This window comes from Dermacentor variabilis, chromosome 7 (genome assembly GCF_050947875.1).
Source record: "Dermacentor variabilis isolate Ectoservices chromosome 7, ASM5094787v1, whole genome shotgun sequence".
Taxonomy (NCBI): Eukaryota; Metazoa; Arthropoda; class Arachnida; order Ixodida; family Ixodidae; genus Dermacentor; species Dermacentor variabilis.
Window position 1 is genome coordinate 148,149,293 of NC_134574.1, and position 15,869 is coordinate 148,165,161.

The 15,869-nt window shown below is 44.8% G+C and overlaps 2 protein-coding genes across 5 annotated transcripts in view; one reads left to right on the plus strand and one right to left on the minus strand.

Annotated features, from left to right (window-relative positions):
* Nucleotides 1-15,869, plus strand: part of kst (spectrin beta chain, non-erythrocytic 5 kst) — a 223,525-nt gene that overhangs the window by 144,166 nt on the left and 63,490 nt on the right. For all 4 annotated transcript variants that reach the window (XM_075699633.1, XM_075699636.1, XM_075699634.1 and 1 more), the window contains exons 17-28: nucleotides 8,011-8,233; nucleotides 8,982-9,088; nucleotides 9,910-9,996; nucleotides 10,075-10,137; nucleotides 10,247-10,377; nucleotides 10,713-10,772; nucleotides 11,613-11,739; nucleotides 11,860-11,924; nucleotides 12,627-12,708; nucleotides 12,846-12,923; nucleotides 13,631-13,758; nucleotides 14,349-14,508. In XM_075699633.1, coding sequence (XP_075555748.1) covers nucleotides 8,011-8,233; nucleotides 8,982-9,088; nucleotides 9,910-9,996; nucleotides 10,075-10,137; nucleotides 10,247-10,377; nucleotides 10,713-10,772; nucleotides 11,613-11,739; nucleotides 11,860-11,924; nucleotides 12,627-12,708; nucleotides 12,846-12,923; nucleotides 13,631-13,758; nucleotides 14,349-14,508 — 1,311 coding nt within the window. The remainder of the gene's footprint in view (nucleotides 1-8,010; nucleotides 8,234-8,981; nucleotides 9,089-9,909; nucleotides 9,997-10,074; nucleotides 10,138-10,246; nucleotides 10,378-10,712; nucleotides 10,773-11,612; nucleotides 11,740-11,859; nucleotides 11,925-12,626; nucleotides 12,709-12,845; nucleotides 12,924-13,630; nucleotides 13,759-14,348; nucleotides 14,509-15,869) is intronic.
* LOC142588146 (G protein-coupled receptor 161-like) lies at nucleotides 617-6,044 on the minus strand. Its single transcript, XM_075699638.1, has 3 exons — nucleotides 5,760-6,044; nucleotides 3,472-3,705; nucleotides 617-1,747 (listed from the first exon to the last, which is right to left on the minus strand). Exons 2-3 carry the CDS (start codon nucleotides 3,676-3,678, stop codon nucleotides 953-955), a joined length of 1,002 nt encoding a protein of 333 aa, XP_075555753.1. The 5' UTR covers nucleotides 3,679-3,705; nucleotides 5,760-6,044; the 3' UTR covers nucleotides 617-952.

Genomic DNA, 15,869 nt, shown 5'->3' on the forward strand with positions numbered 1-15,869 from the left:
CGCTTTTCACTCCTCCATCTTAACCAGATTACCTGTGTCCTGCCTTGCGGTCAGAAAGAGGTGGGCACATATTCCCCAAACTTCTCTTTTGTGAGAGCATTTTCTAGTTCGCCAACATTTGGGTGACTGCCACTAATGATAGTAACTAGCTTCTGGATGAAATAATTGCTTCAGTCGTGGCCAGTTGTGGATCGCACTTGCAAAATAATTTTGTGAACGAGGGCCCTGGTGACGTCAACTGGCAAATTGTTACGTAGCAACCACACGAAACAGAGCTCCTGGGCATTTATGGTATAGCTTCACCTAGCATGAACACATCCATTTTACACCACCTGATGATCACACAATAATGGGGGGCCCGAACCCGCACACTGGCATTTTAACATTAAATTTGGATAACCTCGTGGTACAAAGTTTGGTTGGGACTACAGTGCAACTCTGGTTGGGCAGTATAAAAAAATCGGATGCTTTCTGGACAGTCTTCCCCACATTTCCAAGTTGCAGCATTTTCAACTCTGAATTTAGCACAGTCCAGAGGGGAACAGTGTGACGAGTTGACAAGACCTCATGCCTCCAGCTGTTCCTGGAAGCTGCAAAATGAATACTGCTCTATCCCATAATGCTGGAAGAATATGCTTGATATGTTGTTTTGTCCCATATTTTATACCTGAAATTGAAGGCTACGTAGCTGACCTACTTCTCTTGCACACTTGCACGTGTCCTGCTAAATATATGTTTGAAGGCAGTGGTAGAATGTTCACTTACATTGACTCCTTCGCGCATCTGCTTTCATCTTGCAGTTTTTCCTCTTCACTGGATCCAAATTTGCGTAACACTCATTAGGAACCATTGTTGAAGGGAGAAAAGGGGTATATTTTTCTCTATGTAATCTACACAGCCGTACAAACATTGCAAAAGCAATGCCAGTCTCTGTCTTGCAATTTCTGGCCACTCACACTGAAGTACTCCAGAGCAACCTTTGTCGTCCGCTGCGCGAAAGTCTGCACAGTGCCTCGTGGAAGCTCTTTAGTCCAATGGAGTACACAAAGGGGTTCACGACGGATGCCAGGAACTGCACCACAGTCGAGAGCATGTCCAGCCAGTCCGGAATGGCCTTGGGCCCAAACAGCACCTTGACCAGCTTGGTGCAGCAAAACGGCGTGATGCAAAGGAAGAATATGACGATCACCGCCAAGATGCTAACGAGGATCTTCTGGTTCCCCTGTCCCGCTCGGCGGCGAAAGGACAGCTGGCGGGACAGCGTTCCGTTGGAGACGTTCCCCTTTGGCACCACCACCACCGGCGGATTGACAACCGAGTTGGAGCGCAAGCGACGCACCGACGCGAGGATGCGGGCGTACTGGACGAGCACAATGGCCGCCGGCATGGCGAAGCAGAGGGAGAAGGTTGCCGCGTAGTAGATGACGTGCTCGCGCCGGGGGTGCCAGTCGACGTCGCAGACGATGTTGTCAAACTGGTAAGCGGTCCAGTCGAGGATGGCGGGCACGACAGCGAAGACGATGCCGAGCGTCCAGGGCAGCGCCACCATCTGCGCCAGGCGGCCCCACGTGCAGCGCTGGACGTACTCGAGCGGCTTGTGGACAGCCACGCCGCGGTCGAGCGCGATCATGGCGAGGGTCACGCTCGACGTGGACGTGAGCCAGTAGTTGAGGATGCCGTGGAAGGTGCAGAAGCCCGGGTTGTCTAGGGGCCAGCCGTCGTTGGTCAGGGCACACACCGACGGCAGCTGCATTGGTAGATGTTAGTGCTGTGAGCAAATTAGTTAGAGATGCCTCAGAGAAGACTTCACTTCAGCAAATGTCAAGATTTTTTAAAGATTAGCTTGGCTTTAGGCCCCAAAGGCTATGTACATGAAAACGCCCTTTGCACGAATCCCTCCAGGCCTCCACTGCAGGGCTGTACATGCTGTATGTAGTTGCCTGGCTTTATATTTAGTATTTACAGCTGTGCAAGCCTCAGCTGTTCGCTTGTGAGAAAAGCAAATTACTTCACTTGAAAACAGAAAAATAAAGAATAAGGACGACGCAATTTTTTTTCTACTGAGGTAAACTGGATATCAATCAACATGTTGAATCCAGACTGAAAAAGGGGAACACAGCCATCATTAGTAACAAATGCCAGTCTGGAAGAGTGACATTGGAAAGCTTTTCTTTGTTTTGATGTGTTTTTATAAGCTGATGTAATGCCCTATCCCAGTTCATAACACGGATGTCATCTCTTGTATCAGGGGTATAAGAAGTGGGCACTTCAGGCTTGGCCCAGCACAAGCCACCAAAAAGGGGGGAAAAAAAAGAACAAAGGGAATAGTTACATTACAACACATGAAATTCAATGCTTAGCTTTACACATCCAGCAGCTAAAAAAAAAAAGCCTGAAGAGCATGCAAGTGCCGCAGCATGCACCTAGTTTCATGAATGTGTTATGAACCACATTGACTGTGTGTCACACGTAGTCGCTGTGTTGTCTGCCACCTGCATATGGTAATTAGCTACTCAAGCGCGACCTTGCCACATTTGCCGACGGGCTCGTTTGTGCAATGTTTCGTGCCGCACTGTCGAACAACAGCACGCGCCATGCCGGTTGCAATGCGTTGTTGTACCACGGCATCCAGCCACGTGCTAAGCCATGCGGATCAAATGTGCGTGTGCAGCGATCATTGGCAAGGCCCACACACCTGCAGAGATCACGCATAGAGTAATGGGAGGTCGAGGTAATCGGGACAGTTGATTAGGATGTGCTGGCAGGCTAGTTTGTTTTATGTGTGTGTTATGTTTGTATGCTATACACGTAATTACGGTATTATGTATATCACGTAGCACGTAAAGGCAACGGATGAAGGAAAAGCGCAAGACTGGAATTGAAAAAAAAAACAGGTTTGTTGCGGCCGCGTGAAGCCAACAGACAAACGAAGTCTGGGAAAGAATAGGGGAACTTGATGGCTAGGTTTGACCCCCTTCTGTGTCGCGCTATTACCCCGAATTCTGACCAAAAATGGCCAAACTGTTTTGAGGGACGTCAGTTGCAAACGTGTTTTACTTCCTCTACCAGAATAAATTTGCTTGTGCTCGCGCTGCCCCGCGTTTTGTGGTCATCCACCAGAAGGACGACGAAGCACTGAGACGAAACCAGCTCATCCATGGCGTTGCTAGAAAATAAAAAGTACCTTTGACGGAGCTGGGCTTGGTTCTTGGCTGTTTTTTACCAGAAATGCTTGCATGAACCCAGCTCTTCCATGGCACAAAAAGGGGTTGATAGCGCAAGGGCCAGATGTGAACGAAAATTGTTGAGGTAAAAGAAAAAAAAACACGATGTTGTTAATTTGTTTACATTTCTAGGGCTAATTCACACCTTGGTCATCTTTCATTCTTGGTGCAATTGTAACTCATGAAAGGGGCCGCATTGTTTGGAATTGCAATGCGCCGTTGACCACGGAAGCCTTCGTTCGCTCACCATGACGAGAGTGGCCGTGAGGAGGTCGGTCACCGCGAGGCTGACGACCAGCAAGTTTGAACGGTGCTGCTTGACGCGCTCGTCCCAGAGCGAGACGAACAGCACCAGCAGGTTTCCGAGAATGGAGATGCACAGTTCGGTGGAGACCAGCACGGCGGCCACGGCGCGCTCCGTGGCAGTGGCGCTCTTCACGGCCGTGCTGTTCATCAGTGGGGGCCTCGCCAATGTCAGGTTCTGCAAGAGGATTGACCTGGTGGTGTCTTGCTGCACGTGTAACCACCGTTACACGTAGCTCGTGCAAGTGAGCTTTGTGAGAACATCCACGGCGTTGGAACTTCCGCGAAAGGTGGATGTTTGCATCCATTTTTGGAAGAAGTGCAAAGCTGCTAAAGATAACTGCGAGTCGGCCTAGTTGGAACAGATTCATCTTAAAAACTTCTTCGTCCCTGTTTGTTTGCGCACAAAAAGTTTTTAAGATGAAGCTGCTAAAGAGACATAAGACGCTATTTAGAATAACAGCTTCGCTGTCAAGAAAAAAAATTTCATTCTGCCCCAGAGATTCCGCCCTACAAACAGCCTTTCCAAGCAGTCATTTTGCTAGCTGAGCTGATTGGGCAACTTGCGAATGGCACGGTGAGGGCAAAGCAAATGGCAACTCGAAGTACACCAATGAACCTTGGGGGGTCAAAATTAATCAGAAGCCCTCCACTAGGTGTCTTTCACAGACTTGGTGTTTGCTTGAGGGCGTAAAACCTTGGTTACTGTAACAAATTCAGTGGACGTATTGCTGCTTTTGACAGGTGCTGAGCGAGGGACTGTACCCTAAATTGTGAATTTTCTCTGAGACAGGTCAGTCTCGCGTGTATGCCAAGTCCGGTAACAAGTCAAACAGCATTCGTTCATGCTACAGCAATAAACAGCTTAGTTGGATGTTCCTATAAGAGAAAAGAGAACTAGCTGCTCATAAGAAACACAAGAGGGTGGTTGCGTGCAATCTCTTGTGCTAATTTATGCTCAGTTTCTGTTGGAGGGAATCAACGCTAATTACAACCAGATTGAGGCACCTCGGGCTAGTGCTTTCTCCAAGTTGGAAAGAGAATAGTGTACATAGCAAGCTTGATTAGATAAGTGCATAAATAATAACCTGTCACTGGGACTGAAAATGTATCTCACAATTGCCTTGATGACCCTTTGCTCGATTCACGTGCGATCTCAAAGCCTCGCTGGCCTCAAATAGTTGCAGCTCGCTTGACTGACATAAACCTTCGTTTACAAGCTTGCTTGTAACTTTCAGCTGTGACAACGCTATGACATGCACGTTGGAATGTCTCTCTTTCATTGCTAGCTCTAATGTTGCATGCATGGGTGTCAACCAATCGGGAAGTGTTTTTAAGGGGATATTGACACTTGAAGTCTTCAGGACTCCACATTGGGAAGCCATTCAAAGGACATAGATCATAAATAATGTCATGGTTGCAATTTTAAAGATATTAGACAAATTTATTGTTGTTGAAGTTTGAAATTGTGTAATTTATGTTGTATGATTACGCTTATAATTAACATAGCTGAATTTTTTTTATGGCAACAAGGCTTGCACACCAAAAGAAAAAAACACTGCATTGACGATAATCACAGTTGTTGATTCTTCAGCTATGCTAATCTCACTAGCCCTAGCTTGTGGATAGTATTGACATTAGATGTTGAAATTAAGTCCAGCAGGACAGATCCAGGCAATGTCCAACAGCGTGATGAATTGAGATGGCTGGTGAAGGCAGCTTGTTTCTAGGGATGTTCATCAATTATTGTAATAGGAGGCTTAAAAAGAAGAGAAGAAAAAGGTGTTGTATGTAAACACAAGAATTCTAAACTTTTACATTTAAACAAGCATTACCCAAGAATATGTTTAGGTAATTTAGGTGTCACTGAGGGACAGCGCCTAAACAAAACAACCTTGCCCATGCTATTTTGCTGCGTCTTCAGCTCGTCTTTTATTTGAAGATGGCGTTCGTCGTAAAATCAAAATGTTCAGTTTCAGCATGCAATGTTCACCGCGGAACAAAAACAGATTTCTTTTCCTTCGAGCGAGCCAAGACGCTACCGAGAAGGGCCCTCGTAGCTCCACTTATCGCGTCATTGCACCGGTCCCGCTACCGCACACACTCCTTATCCACACTAATTGTGTTTACGACCCCTAGGCGCCGCTCGTCTTGCGGCAAGCTTGACGGGGCTCATGGGCGATGCAATCTGCCACAGACGGAGCCGGAGAAAAAAAATGACACTGCACTTACTCAGAGCCTAAAAGCGATGCCACGAGGTTCCACATTTTTTGGCCGTCACCCCAGTCGCCGACTGCGCCGCATTCATTCTGAGCCACGGTCATGGTTACGCTCTGCTCGGCGAAATCGGCGGAAGCAGCATCGTAACTCTGAGGGGTACCGTAGTGTTTCCTCCCGCCACCCCGGCTCTCAGCGTTGGTCGCATGCATGGCTGCCAGGCGCGAAGCCGTTGCGAGATAAGCTTGCTCTCTCTTCACGCATCAGCGGCTCCCGCGGTTACTGAGCTGCGCAGGAAGGTGGCGGGAGGAGGTCGCTAAAGCGGAGGCAAGCAGTGGGGCGTGTCGTTAATTACGTCCCCTCCCCCTTTCCCCCCATATGCCTTACTTATCGCTCCTTGCAGTCCTTGTTGTTGTGGGTAGCTGCTGTGCTCCCTCTCCCCCTTCCCTGTAGACTTGTGAGAGTCTGTCCTCACCCTCTCCGCTTGACTTAATTTATCAGCCGTCTCTGTGGCATGCGATTCCGTGGCTGACTTGGATGAGCAAGCGGCAAACAGAGGTTATTGTCATGCAGGGTGATCTTGCCTCGTAAAGTAGCGAGGGGAGTTAGTGGTGGTTGGCTACTGTGGGAGTGAATGCTTCTCCAAATCATGAATCGGTGCTTTCCGGTCTCTGGAATGCACTTGTTGCGTACTGGGCCGTCCACTGTTTTTACACAACACTCGTAGCGTTAGTTCCCGTTTTCTTTCTTTGATTTAAGTTTGCCACATGCCGTAAAAGATGGTGCAAATTTTCACCTCGATTTTTGTAAAGCACTTGCTGCAGTGTTGTTGGGTGATGGCGACTCTGCATACCTTTGGTATGGGTGTATAGGTGGCATGGGACATCTCCGAGTTTATGGACTATTGCTGTTTTACTGCGACGGTCCTTAAAAGCCTGAAACTGGGTTTGCTTTGTCTATCCGTTTGTTCGCTTGCTCTGTCCGTCATGCTGGCGGTGACAACGATGACTGTAGTCGTTGTCATCAATTCGTGGTTGTTCATCGGCATTGTCAAGCCACCTTGTCATCCCTAGCTTCAGCCTCAGCATAGGGCAGAGAAAAAGAAAGCTTCTCCTACCACCATCACTGCATTGCTTGGACTGTTAATAATCCAAGCCCCAGCAAGCCAGCTTTTATCGCATGCCATTTTGGCACGACTTTGCCTGCCATCGCCACTTTGGTTGGAAGTTGCCATCCTGCGCCCATGTACACTTACAAGGAGGATGCGCTAACCATTGCACTATTGTGCGACATTTACGCTTGCTAGTTTGTGAAAGTTGTTGCTCCACACACAGACTCTGAGATTGGTGGCATTTGTGCATGTATTTCAAAGGCCACAACAAGCGATACTATAGTAGGCGAGGAAGACATTGTGTGTATCACAAAGGAGTTGTTATTCAAGTGATGGTGCTGTCAAATGTGAAAGCGGGTTGCTGTTGCAGTAAACGAGTTCAACCCCTGAGGAATGAAGCCTGCTGAATTTTTTATTTATGCACATTTTTTATTTAATACTGATTCATTCAGCCGAAGCAATACGTCCCAAATGCTTGTGCTACATTTATACGGGGTCGCAAAGTTTATTGGACATTGGTATCCATGAGAAGACGCATACCAGGGCACCCAGAACAGAAATACGAAATGCTTAGTGTACTTCTTACAACTGTAATTGACAGCATCACAAGCAGCAGCATCGCTGATATAACATAATGCAGTGGTTAGATGGCTTAAAATGTTGCAGAAGCATGCCTGTTATTTTCAGCACATGGCATTGTGCTACTCATTGTACAGAATTAATGAGGGAATGTAGACAGCTATTGGTTGCTTAGTCTTGAAGCCATCAAGTGAAGCAAGACATTGGTCGACAAAGCCATCCACAAAAACTTATGCTCCATCCTTCATACAAAATAAATCTGGAACATTCTGATGAAATGCACTTTTAGAAACTGTTCATGCTTAAAATATTTGAAAAAGCAGGTAATCAGTGCAAAGTGAACTAGATATATAATTATTCATGGGCTGATGACCACAAATAGACTCTGCCTTTTGGCTCACTGAATCTGCAATTCATTTGGATCATTTTCTAGTAACAGGAGCACTGAATCAGGAAACGACAATTGTCGTGAAAAGCTCGAATCTAAGTGTTTGCCTCATTATAAGTCTGGGCTTCTGGGGAGAATGTTGGTTTATATGGTTTGGAGCATATTGTTTTTTTTTTTTTATCATGCAGATCATGACCCTACTGAACCGCACCAATGCCGACTGGTGGAATGTTCGCCAGATTGACGGTGAGGAGGGCTTTGTGCCGGCCAACTACGTCCGGGAGCTGGAACCGCGGATCATCCAGAAGACGACGATGAAGCCCGTCAAGGTGGCTGAACGCCGACGTGTCAAGAAGGTCGTCATGAAGCAGCAACCCGTCAAGGTCAAGAAAGAGAAGCGACTGTCTCCTCGTGAGTTCAAGTCAAGAGTACAAGTTCCTTTTTTGCCGCTATAGCTCAAAGTGTTCTTTCAGCTCATGACCTGTCTGATAGCACTGCTTCAGGTGTCCGTGTGGGGGTTGCCTAAATGTTTTTTCAACCCATATTAGAATAGCAGCAGAACTAAGTTCTAGTGCTAAGTGTGTTTCCTTCAACATCACATTCTTCTTCCCACGTAGCTCGGTTTTATGTTCAACATTGTCGTGGTAAACATTATCCCAGGTAGCAGCAAGGGCATGAGTGAAAATCTGCTTGATCTGATCAAGCAGATTTTTGCCTGCGGACTCAAATGGTCTGCGGACCCTCCGATTTCGTTTCAAGTTTTGGCATTACCAGCTGTTACCAGTTATGAGCGCTGCTGGTGATGCAGTGCTTAACGTTGCTTCCATGAGTGCTTTATCTCCGAGCATTTACTCCTTTTCTGTGCGTGTGATTATATAATGCGTTACCGTCAATTAAGACTAGCATAGTCGAAACAGTCTAACATCATTACAAGCATATATTTGTTACAGGTTCATACTAATAAGAACAGTTCTTGATTTACTTAGTCCAAAAGCTTGTTATATCCATATTCATTATATCCAAATTTTATTGTATCAGATTGCAATGACACGCTGCATCCAAGTATTTCGCATTCCAGTGGCATGCCACTAGCAGTGGGCTAGGTTTTCACATGAAAGAAAGCTCGTGACTTAGCTTGTCGCTGCATTGCACGTTGCAGAAAAATCACCCAAGCAGAATGGCACCAGTCCGAAGGATGGCAAGGGAGTCCAGCAACGGCAGGAATCCATCGAAGCCGCCTACCAGAACCTGCTGGCCGTGTCAAAGGTACGTTCTGCCTCGTCGCTATGGGTCCATTTCATTTACCGTCATGTTAATGGCCTTGGCTATTGTGTGCCTAGTTCCTGCCTAGATCATAGGTGTGTGTGGGCTAGTTTCTTTTCTAAAGTGCTGTGGCCCTGCTCCTAAGGGCTTCGAACCCTGTTCTATTCATGCATGGTTAGATAACAGTAATCATACTGTAGTAATAGTACTGTAGTAATAGTACTATAGCAATAATAGCAGTTGTAGAGTAGCTGTATGCTAAGAATTCTTGTTAAGTTCTCAACCTTGCATTATACTGAGTCGCCTGGCGTCCAATCATTGTTCTGGGTTATTGATTGGCCAGTAGCTATAGTGTTTTTCAAGAGCAAACCAAGAGCACACAGCAAACGAAGCCCATACACAAGCCCTATCTGTTTGTTTCAAGAACCAAAGAGGAACTTATTCATACTGCTGGGAACTTAGTTGGAACTGGTTGAATTGGACAAACTTTAATAAAGGTCCTGCAGGACGCACGTCAGCTCGCAGTGGGCATCTCCCACACAGGAACTGATTGAACTTGTTACATTAGCCAACTGGACTAGCTGACTTCCGTGGCTGCGCCCAGCTCAGTCATTGGTTCAGCTAATTAAGTCTCCAAAAACCAAAGTGAGTTGATTAAGATCACCTGTGCATCGTGGATAGCTAACTACATCTCCAGACATAAGATTAGTCATCTTATCTGCAGCAGTGCATTTAAGTCAGCGCATGACAGGAAATTGGCGAATGCCTAGCTTGACACATAATTTCTGCGGCTGAATGTGTGCGTCATCTCTGTTGAACTGCAGGAGCGTAGACATTACCTCGAAGATGCCATCCGGCTGTTTGGCTTCTTCAGGGAGTGTAGCGACTTTGAAGCCTGGATGGTCGACAAGGCAAGAGACACTTCCAATCATTCCTTTAAATGTGGTGCGTCAAATGTTGCTTTAAAATGCCAACTCTCCTTTCTGCAGGAGAAGATGCTAACGGTTGAAGATCCGAAAGAGAATGTCGAGGTCCGCAAGAAAAAGTTTGAGGTTTGTCGTTTTTCTTGTCGTCATTGTTTCACATGCAGAACTATAGCTGTTGTTGCCTCATTTGATAGCCAACGTAAGTCATCATGACTGTGCTCTTTTGGTTTCATAGAATTTCTTGACCGACATGTCCGCGAGCAAGCAGAGGATGGATGAGATTGACCGGCAGGTTGGAGAGTTTGTCCAGAACAAGCACAGCCAGTTAGACGCAATCCGCAGCCGGAGCCGACAGATACACAGCAGGTAATGTGCAGTTGTGTTTGAGGTATTGCCTGAAGAGTATTGTATAACATACGACTTTCATTTTCTCAAAACTGCAATCTTATGCACATTATCAATTACAATGTTGATTGCTTATCTCTTGTTATTCATCATTATATATAAAACACTTGGCAGCAAGTGCTTGTTGTACGTAAGCATCACAGGCAGATTGTGTTGTCTACTTCTGCATCCTTGCCGTGATTCATGGAAGGCAAACAGGACTCTTGTCAATATTAGTTTCTGTTAACGTTGGTCGTTTTTACAGCTCTTGTAGTCAGCTATGTTCATGGTAGTGCTTACTCAATGTCACTTTTCAGATGGGACAGGCTAAACCAGCTCAAGACTCAAAAGGAACGAAGTCTCGAGGGCGCCACCAGGTAAGCGTCTGCAAGGCTGTGTACATAGCTGCTCTCTGTGACATGTTGACAGTAACAAAATTTTTGTAACGCGTGATTTCTGAAAGGCACTAGGACAGTGTTTACATCAGAAAGTGTAGCCATTGCTTGTCTATCCTCGTGGATGCGTTTCTATGCATTCCACGAAGGACTACTAAACAAAATAGTTTGGACAAAAAAAGATCTGCAGTCGCAACTTGGTTTGCGCTAGTTGGTTCATCTTGAAGGAATATTAAAGCAGATGGACGAGAGGAGGACAAGAAGACGGGCTAGTCCCCTTGTCAGTGTGTGTGTCTTCTTGCTCTCATTCCGTCGAGCTGCTTCTGTATGCATTAAAAGATTTGCAGTTTCACCCAAACAGCAAAGCAGTGAGAAAGAGATAGCTTGTGTGACTGTTGAAGCCCGACACTGTGGATTGCTTTCTCAGTTTTCTTCCACTTCCTCTCATGCTTTGACCCACGTTTAGAATAGCAGGCTCTTAGAGATTACGCCATGGTAGGTGTAGCATTAACAGACAGAAAGACAGCGGTGTTAGAGGGCAAACAGGCATAGCCAGTGTTCTAGTCAAGACTAGGAGGAAGAAATAAGCAGGCTATATGTAATGCATAAGGCAAAATTGCGGTGGTTTGTTATAGTTACAGGGTAGGTACCGACAGAAAAGAAGTGTAGTAAATTCGGAAGTTTGCAGGCATAACGTGTTGTCAACTGGCACAGGACAGGGGCAGTTGGAGATTAATGAAAAAAGGCCTTCATTTTGCAGTGAACATAAGTAGGCTTATGATGATGATGATGACGGTGAGATTTCCTGGTTTTTCATTACAGCGTGGAGTTATTCCATCGCACCTGTGACGATGCTCGAGACTGGATGACAGAAAAGATGCAGAAAATTGACATCGACGAGGTTGGCCGAGACATGAAGACTGTACAAGCGCTGCAGAGGAGGCATGAGGTACCCGTCCACATTTGGTCGCCGTTGTTTTGATCTTTGCAGTAGCATTTTGAAAATTTTGTCGTCTTTCTACATAATGGCCCTGCTTGCATGCATATTTTTTTTTTTTTTTTTTTTTAGAATCTTGAACGGGAGCTGGCCCCGGTGGAAGAAAAATTCAACAGGGTTAACCTTCTGGCTGACTCGTAAGTTGTGAACCACTTCCTTAGGATTTTTAAAAAAATATAGTTAAACCTCGTTATAATGAATTCATATCCGACATGAAAATGGCATAGTTATGTCTGATGTTTCTTGTAAGCATATATTCGTTACTTGCTGATATCGAAGATAAACATTTTAGATTTACGTTGTTATGTCTGATAATTTGTTATATCCACATTCATTATTTGCATTTACTGCACTGAATGCGATGAGAATTAAAGCAATCAACTAATGCCTCTTTATAGTTTATTCAACAACTCTGGCATAACTGCTTGAATTGTGTACCATGATATTGTAATAATTTTCTTGCGTAGTGCTTTGTTGTACTGAGTTTGTTGTATCAACTTTATTTTGTCAAGTTTTTTTACCACTGCTGTCAGCATTACTGGATTTGTGCATGAAATTGCACAGTGATTAGGGCTTCTTATTCCTCCAAATTCAAGTTACTTGAAATTATTTTGTGTGGTGTTTTGAGTGCATTATTCTGCTGTGCCAATAATCTTATCTTTGTTTGTGTGTACTCTAATTTTGCAAAATACATATTATATGCATTTTTATTTTCTGTCAAAAACCCTATGTTGAAACTGGACAGATTGCATAGTACACGCAGTCTGTCAAAGTATCATTCACTGTTCTTCAATAATGCTCGTGAATATATTTATACATGTTGTTTTTTTCTTCCAAAGGGTAAAAGCTGCTTATCCGACTGAGCGATCCAATGTGGTAAAGAGACAGAGTGAACTACAAGGTCTCTGGGACCAAGTAAAGGTAAGAAGAGTTTCAGATGTCAAAAAGAAGCTTTTGCAAAAATTTAAGCAAGTAGAAACAACATGGCCATTAGTAAAAGTTGAAAGGCCTTGTACTAAACCACCTCTGAACCTGTTGCTGACATCACTACCTTACAGGATCGAGCTGCTGAGAGACGTTCCAGGCTCGAGGATTCCATGGGACTTCAAATACTTGCAAACAGTGCCAAAAGCTTGGTGAGTAATCTGGTTTATCCTTTTTGATCTCATAGAACACAGCAAGCTCATCAACTTAAGTAGTGTCTAGACTTGTATGATAATTCCAAAATGAACACTCTGACGGCAGACCACATAACGTGTTTTTCGCGAGTGAAAACGCGACGCGGGACTGATGCCTGATCTGCCGCCCATGCGAGAGAACTCGTGTTGAAGTAATGCCCTGGTGTGTCGATACTGCATTTGCTGGAGTGCTGGACAACAGACATAGCGAAAGTGCAAAATTATTTGTGCTCTTGTGACATACATGTACTCTTTAAATTGCCAAGTAATATTTTACTCTAATAATTGAATAGCAAATTCTCTTGCCTAAATGCAATATATTTAGTTTAATTGGAAATGTCAGCATTGTGTGTGAGACTTCAGCCGCCATTGGCAACGCTTGGCAATGTTCTCTAAGATGTACTTAGGACAACACCACCTGGTGGTGCTCTAAGGAACCAAGTTTCACATCAAGTGACTGCAAGCTCTGCTATCATTGGTGAGAGCATGCATGGCGTCACACTGTGAGGCATACTTTTTCTACATCAACACAAACTGGCAGCAGCATGAGTTTTGCGAGTGTGTATGTTGTAATGAAGCTTACAACTTGCAATTGTACATCCATTACCCTGGAAATCTCTTCATGAGGGTTGGCTTTAACATGTACTGTCCTTTTTTCTCCCCAGCTTGCATGGGTGAGTGAGGTGAAGGTTGCACTGAACAGCTTCGAGCCCGCCCGAGACGTAGCAACAGCCGAGGACAACCTCAAGAAGCACCACGATCTTGGAGACGACATTCGTAACCATGAGGATGAGTAAGCAGTGTATTTTTCTTAATGAATCTTCCAGATTTTTCATAGTCGTATCCTGTTTGTGCTAATGCTTGGTATGTTTGGAGACAACTTCGTGTTAGCACTGGTAGGCATGAGGCTGAAGTTATTCTTGGCAAGATGCCTCTGTTCCATCCGTAACAAGCAAAGAAGAGCAAATGATGTCTCTGGGAAATTGTTTGCACATACCTGCTTCATGTGTAGTTCCAGTGTTTAAGTTAAATATATGCATGTGGTAACGGCCATTAGCCTTGCTTTTCAGAAGCTAACAATCGAGCTCGCCATTTCTCTCGGGTCTCCTCTCTCACTGTCGCGATGAATGGTCACTGACATCACAACACGATCACTACTTGCGCATCACTGCAATCAGCACCTGCACAAAACGTGGTTGTCGAAATGACTGCAACGACACTTGAATGTGATAGCAAGTTTTCGTAATGTTGTTTGCTTCTCTTAGATAAGCCACTTGTTGGGCACTAAATGATTCATTGAGGACATGGCTCTCGCACGACACAGCTTATAGCAAGAGTGCTGAAGGTTGTGATGACCATCGGAGTGTTGACTCATCTGCGCAGGTTTGCCGACATCCAGGCACTAGGCGAGAAGCTGCTGCTGAAGAACAAGGACAACGAGGAGATGAAGGCAACGTTGAAGCAGCTGCAGGAAGAGCAGAACGCGATCCACCGAGGATGGCAGGAGAAGCTCGACTACCTCCGGCAGGCCGTTGACCTTCAGGTACTGTATAGTTTTCATTGTTTGTTGGTTGAGGAAGTGTTAGTTTTGGATACAAATGCTTGTCGCTGCCCATAGATGCTAGAGCGTGATAAGTTGAGAAGATAATGAGACTTTATCTCCTGTACCATGGACATTTAGGAATTAGAAAAGACACATACCTTAGTGACGGAAACCGACGGCCCATGCGGTCCTATCACTTTAGAAATGTGACTGACCTATCATGTAAAACCAACATACTTCAGTATTTTTTTCCCAAGGACTACAACCAATTGGACTTCACTTCCTGCCACTGTTGTTCAATGCCCAACGGTATTGACCTATTTACATGTCCTACAGTCTATAACACATTGATCGGATGTACCTGAGCCTTGATTGTCATTTCCATAGCATCTGACTTGTATATATTCTGGAATTTTATGGTATCCTATGTGCATTAAGCTTCCTGTAATGATCTTTCTTGTTGTTTTAACATATAATATTGTATTCCTATGTATGCATTCAATGCATGTATTTTATTTATAACCACTCCTGCCTAAGGCCTGGAACTGAGACCGGCAGTATTGAAATGAATAAAGATAAATAAAAGTGATAGGTTTATGGGGAAGATAGGGTTTGCAGAGTAACACAGGGCCGAGGCTGTTGAGAAAGTGGGGGTTTAGATATTGCAAGGTGTAGAAACACAAGTGTTGCGTCTAGTCTACTATGTAGTGCCCATTACCAGCTGACACTGGCTCTTTCCTTTGCCCATGCTTTTTAGCTTGCTTAAACATGTGCAGCTGTAGTAGAGACTGAAAATGTATAAAGCTAGCCCTTTCTTCTAATTGAAGTTGTACAAAATTTTAGTTATGGAATTTTATATTTAATGCGATTTCTCTGTACTAGGTTAGCTGTCCATGACTGCTTTGCTTTATGGGTTGTTGAGTGTGCAGTTTGAAATCAGAGACGTGTACCATCGCTGCACGAAGAAATTGTTCAAAGTCTGCTGGCATGCTCTTGTTCCACTTTGAGCTTCTAGTCTTATAGTGTCCCAGCCTTGCGTTTGTAAGCTCAGACACAATATCATCATAAAGTGCACAATGAGACACAGTATTTTTTGCCTGACGATGCAATAAAGCTAGCTTTTTCATGCTGCCTGGAGTACTCCATTGTTAGTGTTAGTCCTAGTGTTATTAGTTAGTGTTAGTGTTTATGTCATTTTTAGTGTTTGTGGTGTTTCCTGTGGCCTTCAAGAGTGATCTGACGTCCCATGTGTCTCATCATCAGTCATATGTAGTAGTTTAACTTATTACTAATTGCTGCATGCACTTTTTGGTTAATGCACCTTACTTAGGTGGGGCTGATCTTGTGTCAATCACTGTATA

What these genes read in the sequence shown, in the direction of transcription:
- LOC142588146 (XM_075699638.1), bottom strand. Translation starts at nt 3,678, where the DNA reads ATGAACAGCACGGCCGTGAAGAGCGCCACTGCCACGGAGCGCGCCGTG. An exon ending in TCACGGCCACTCTCGTCATG is followed by an intron (nt 1,748 to 3,471) that starts GTGAGCGAACGA and finishes CTACCAATGCAG; the next exon opens with CTGCCGTCGGTGTGTGCCCT.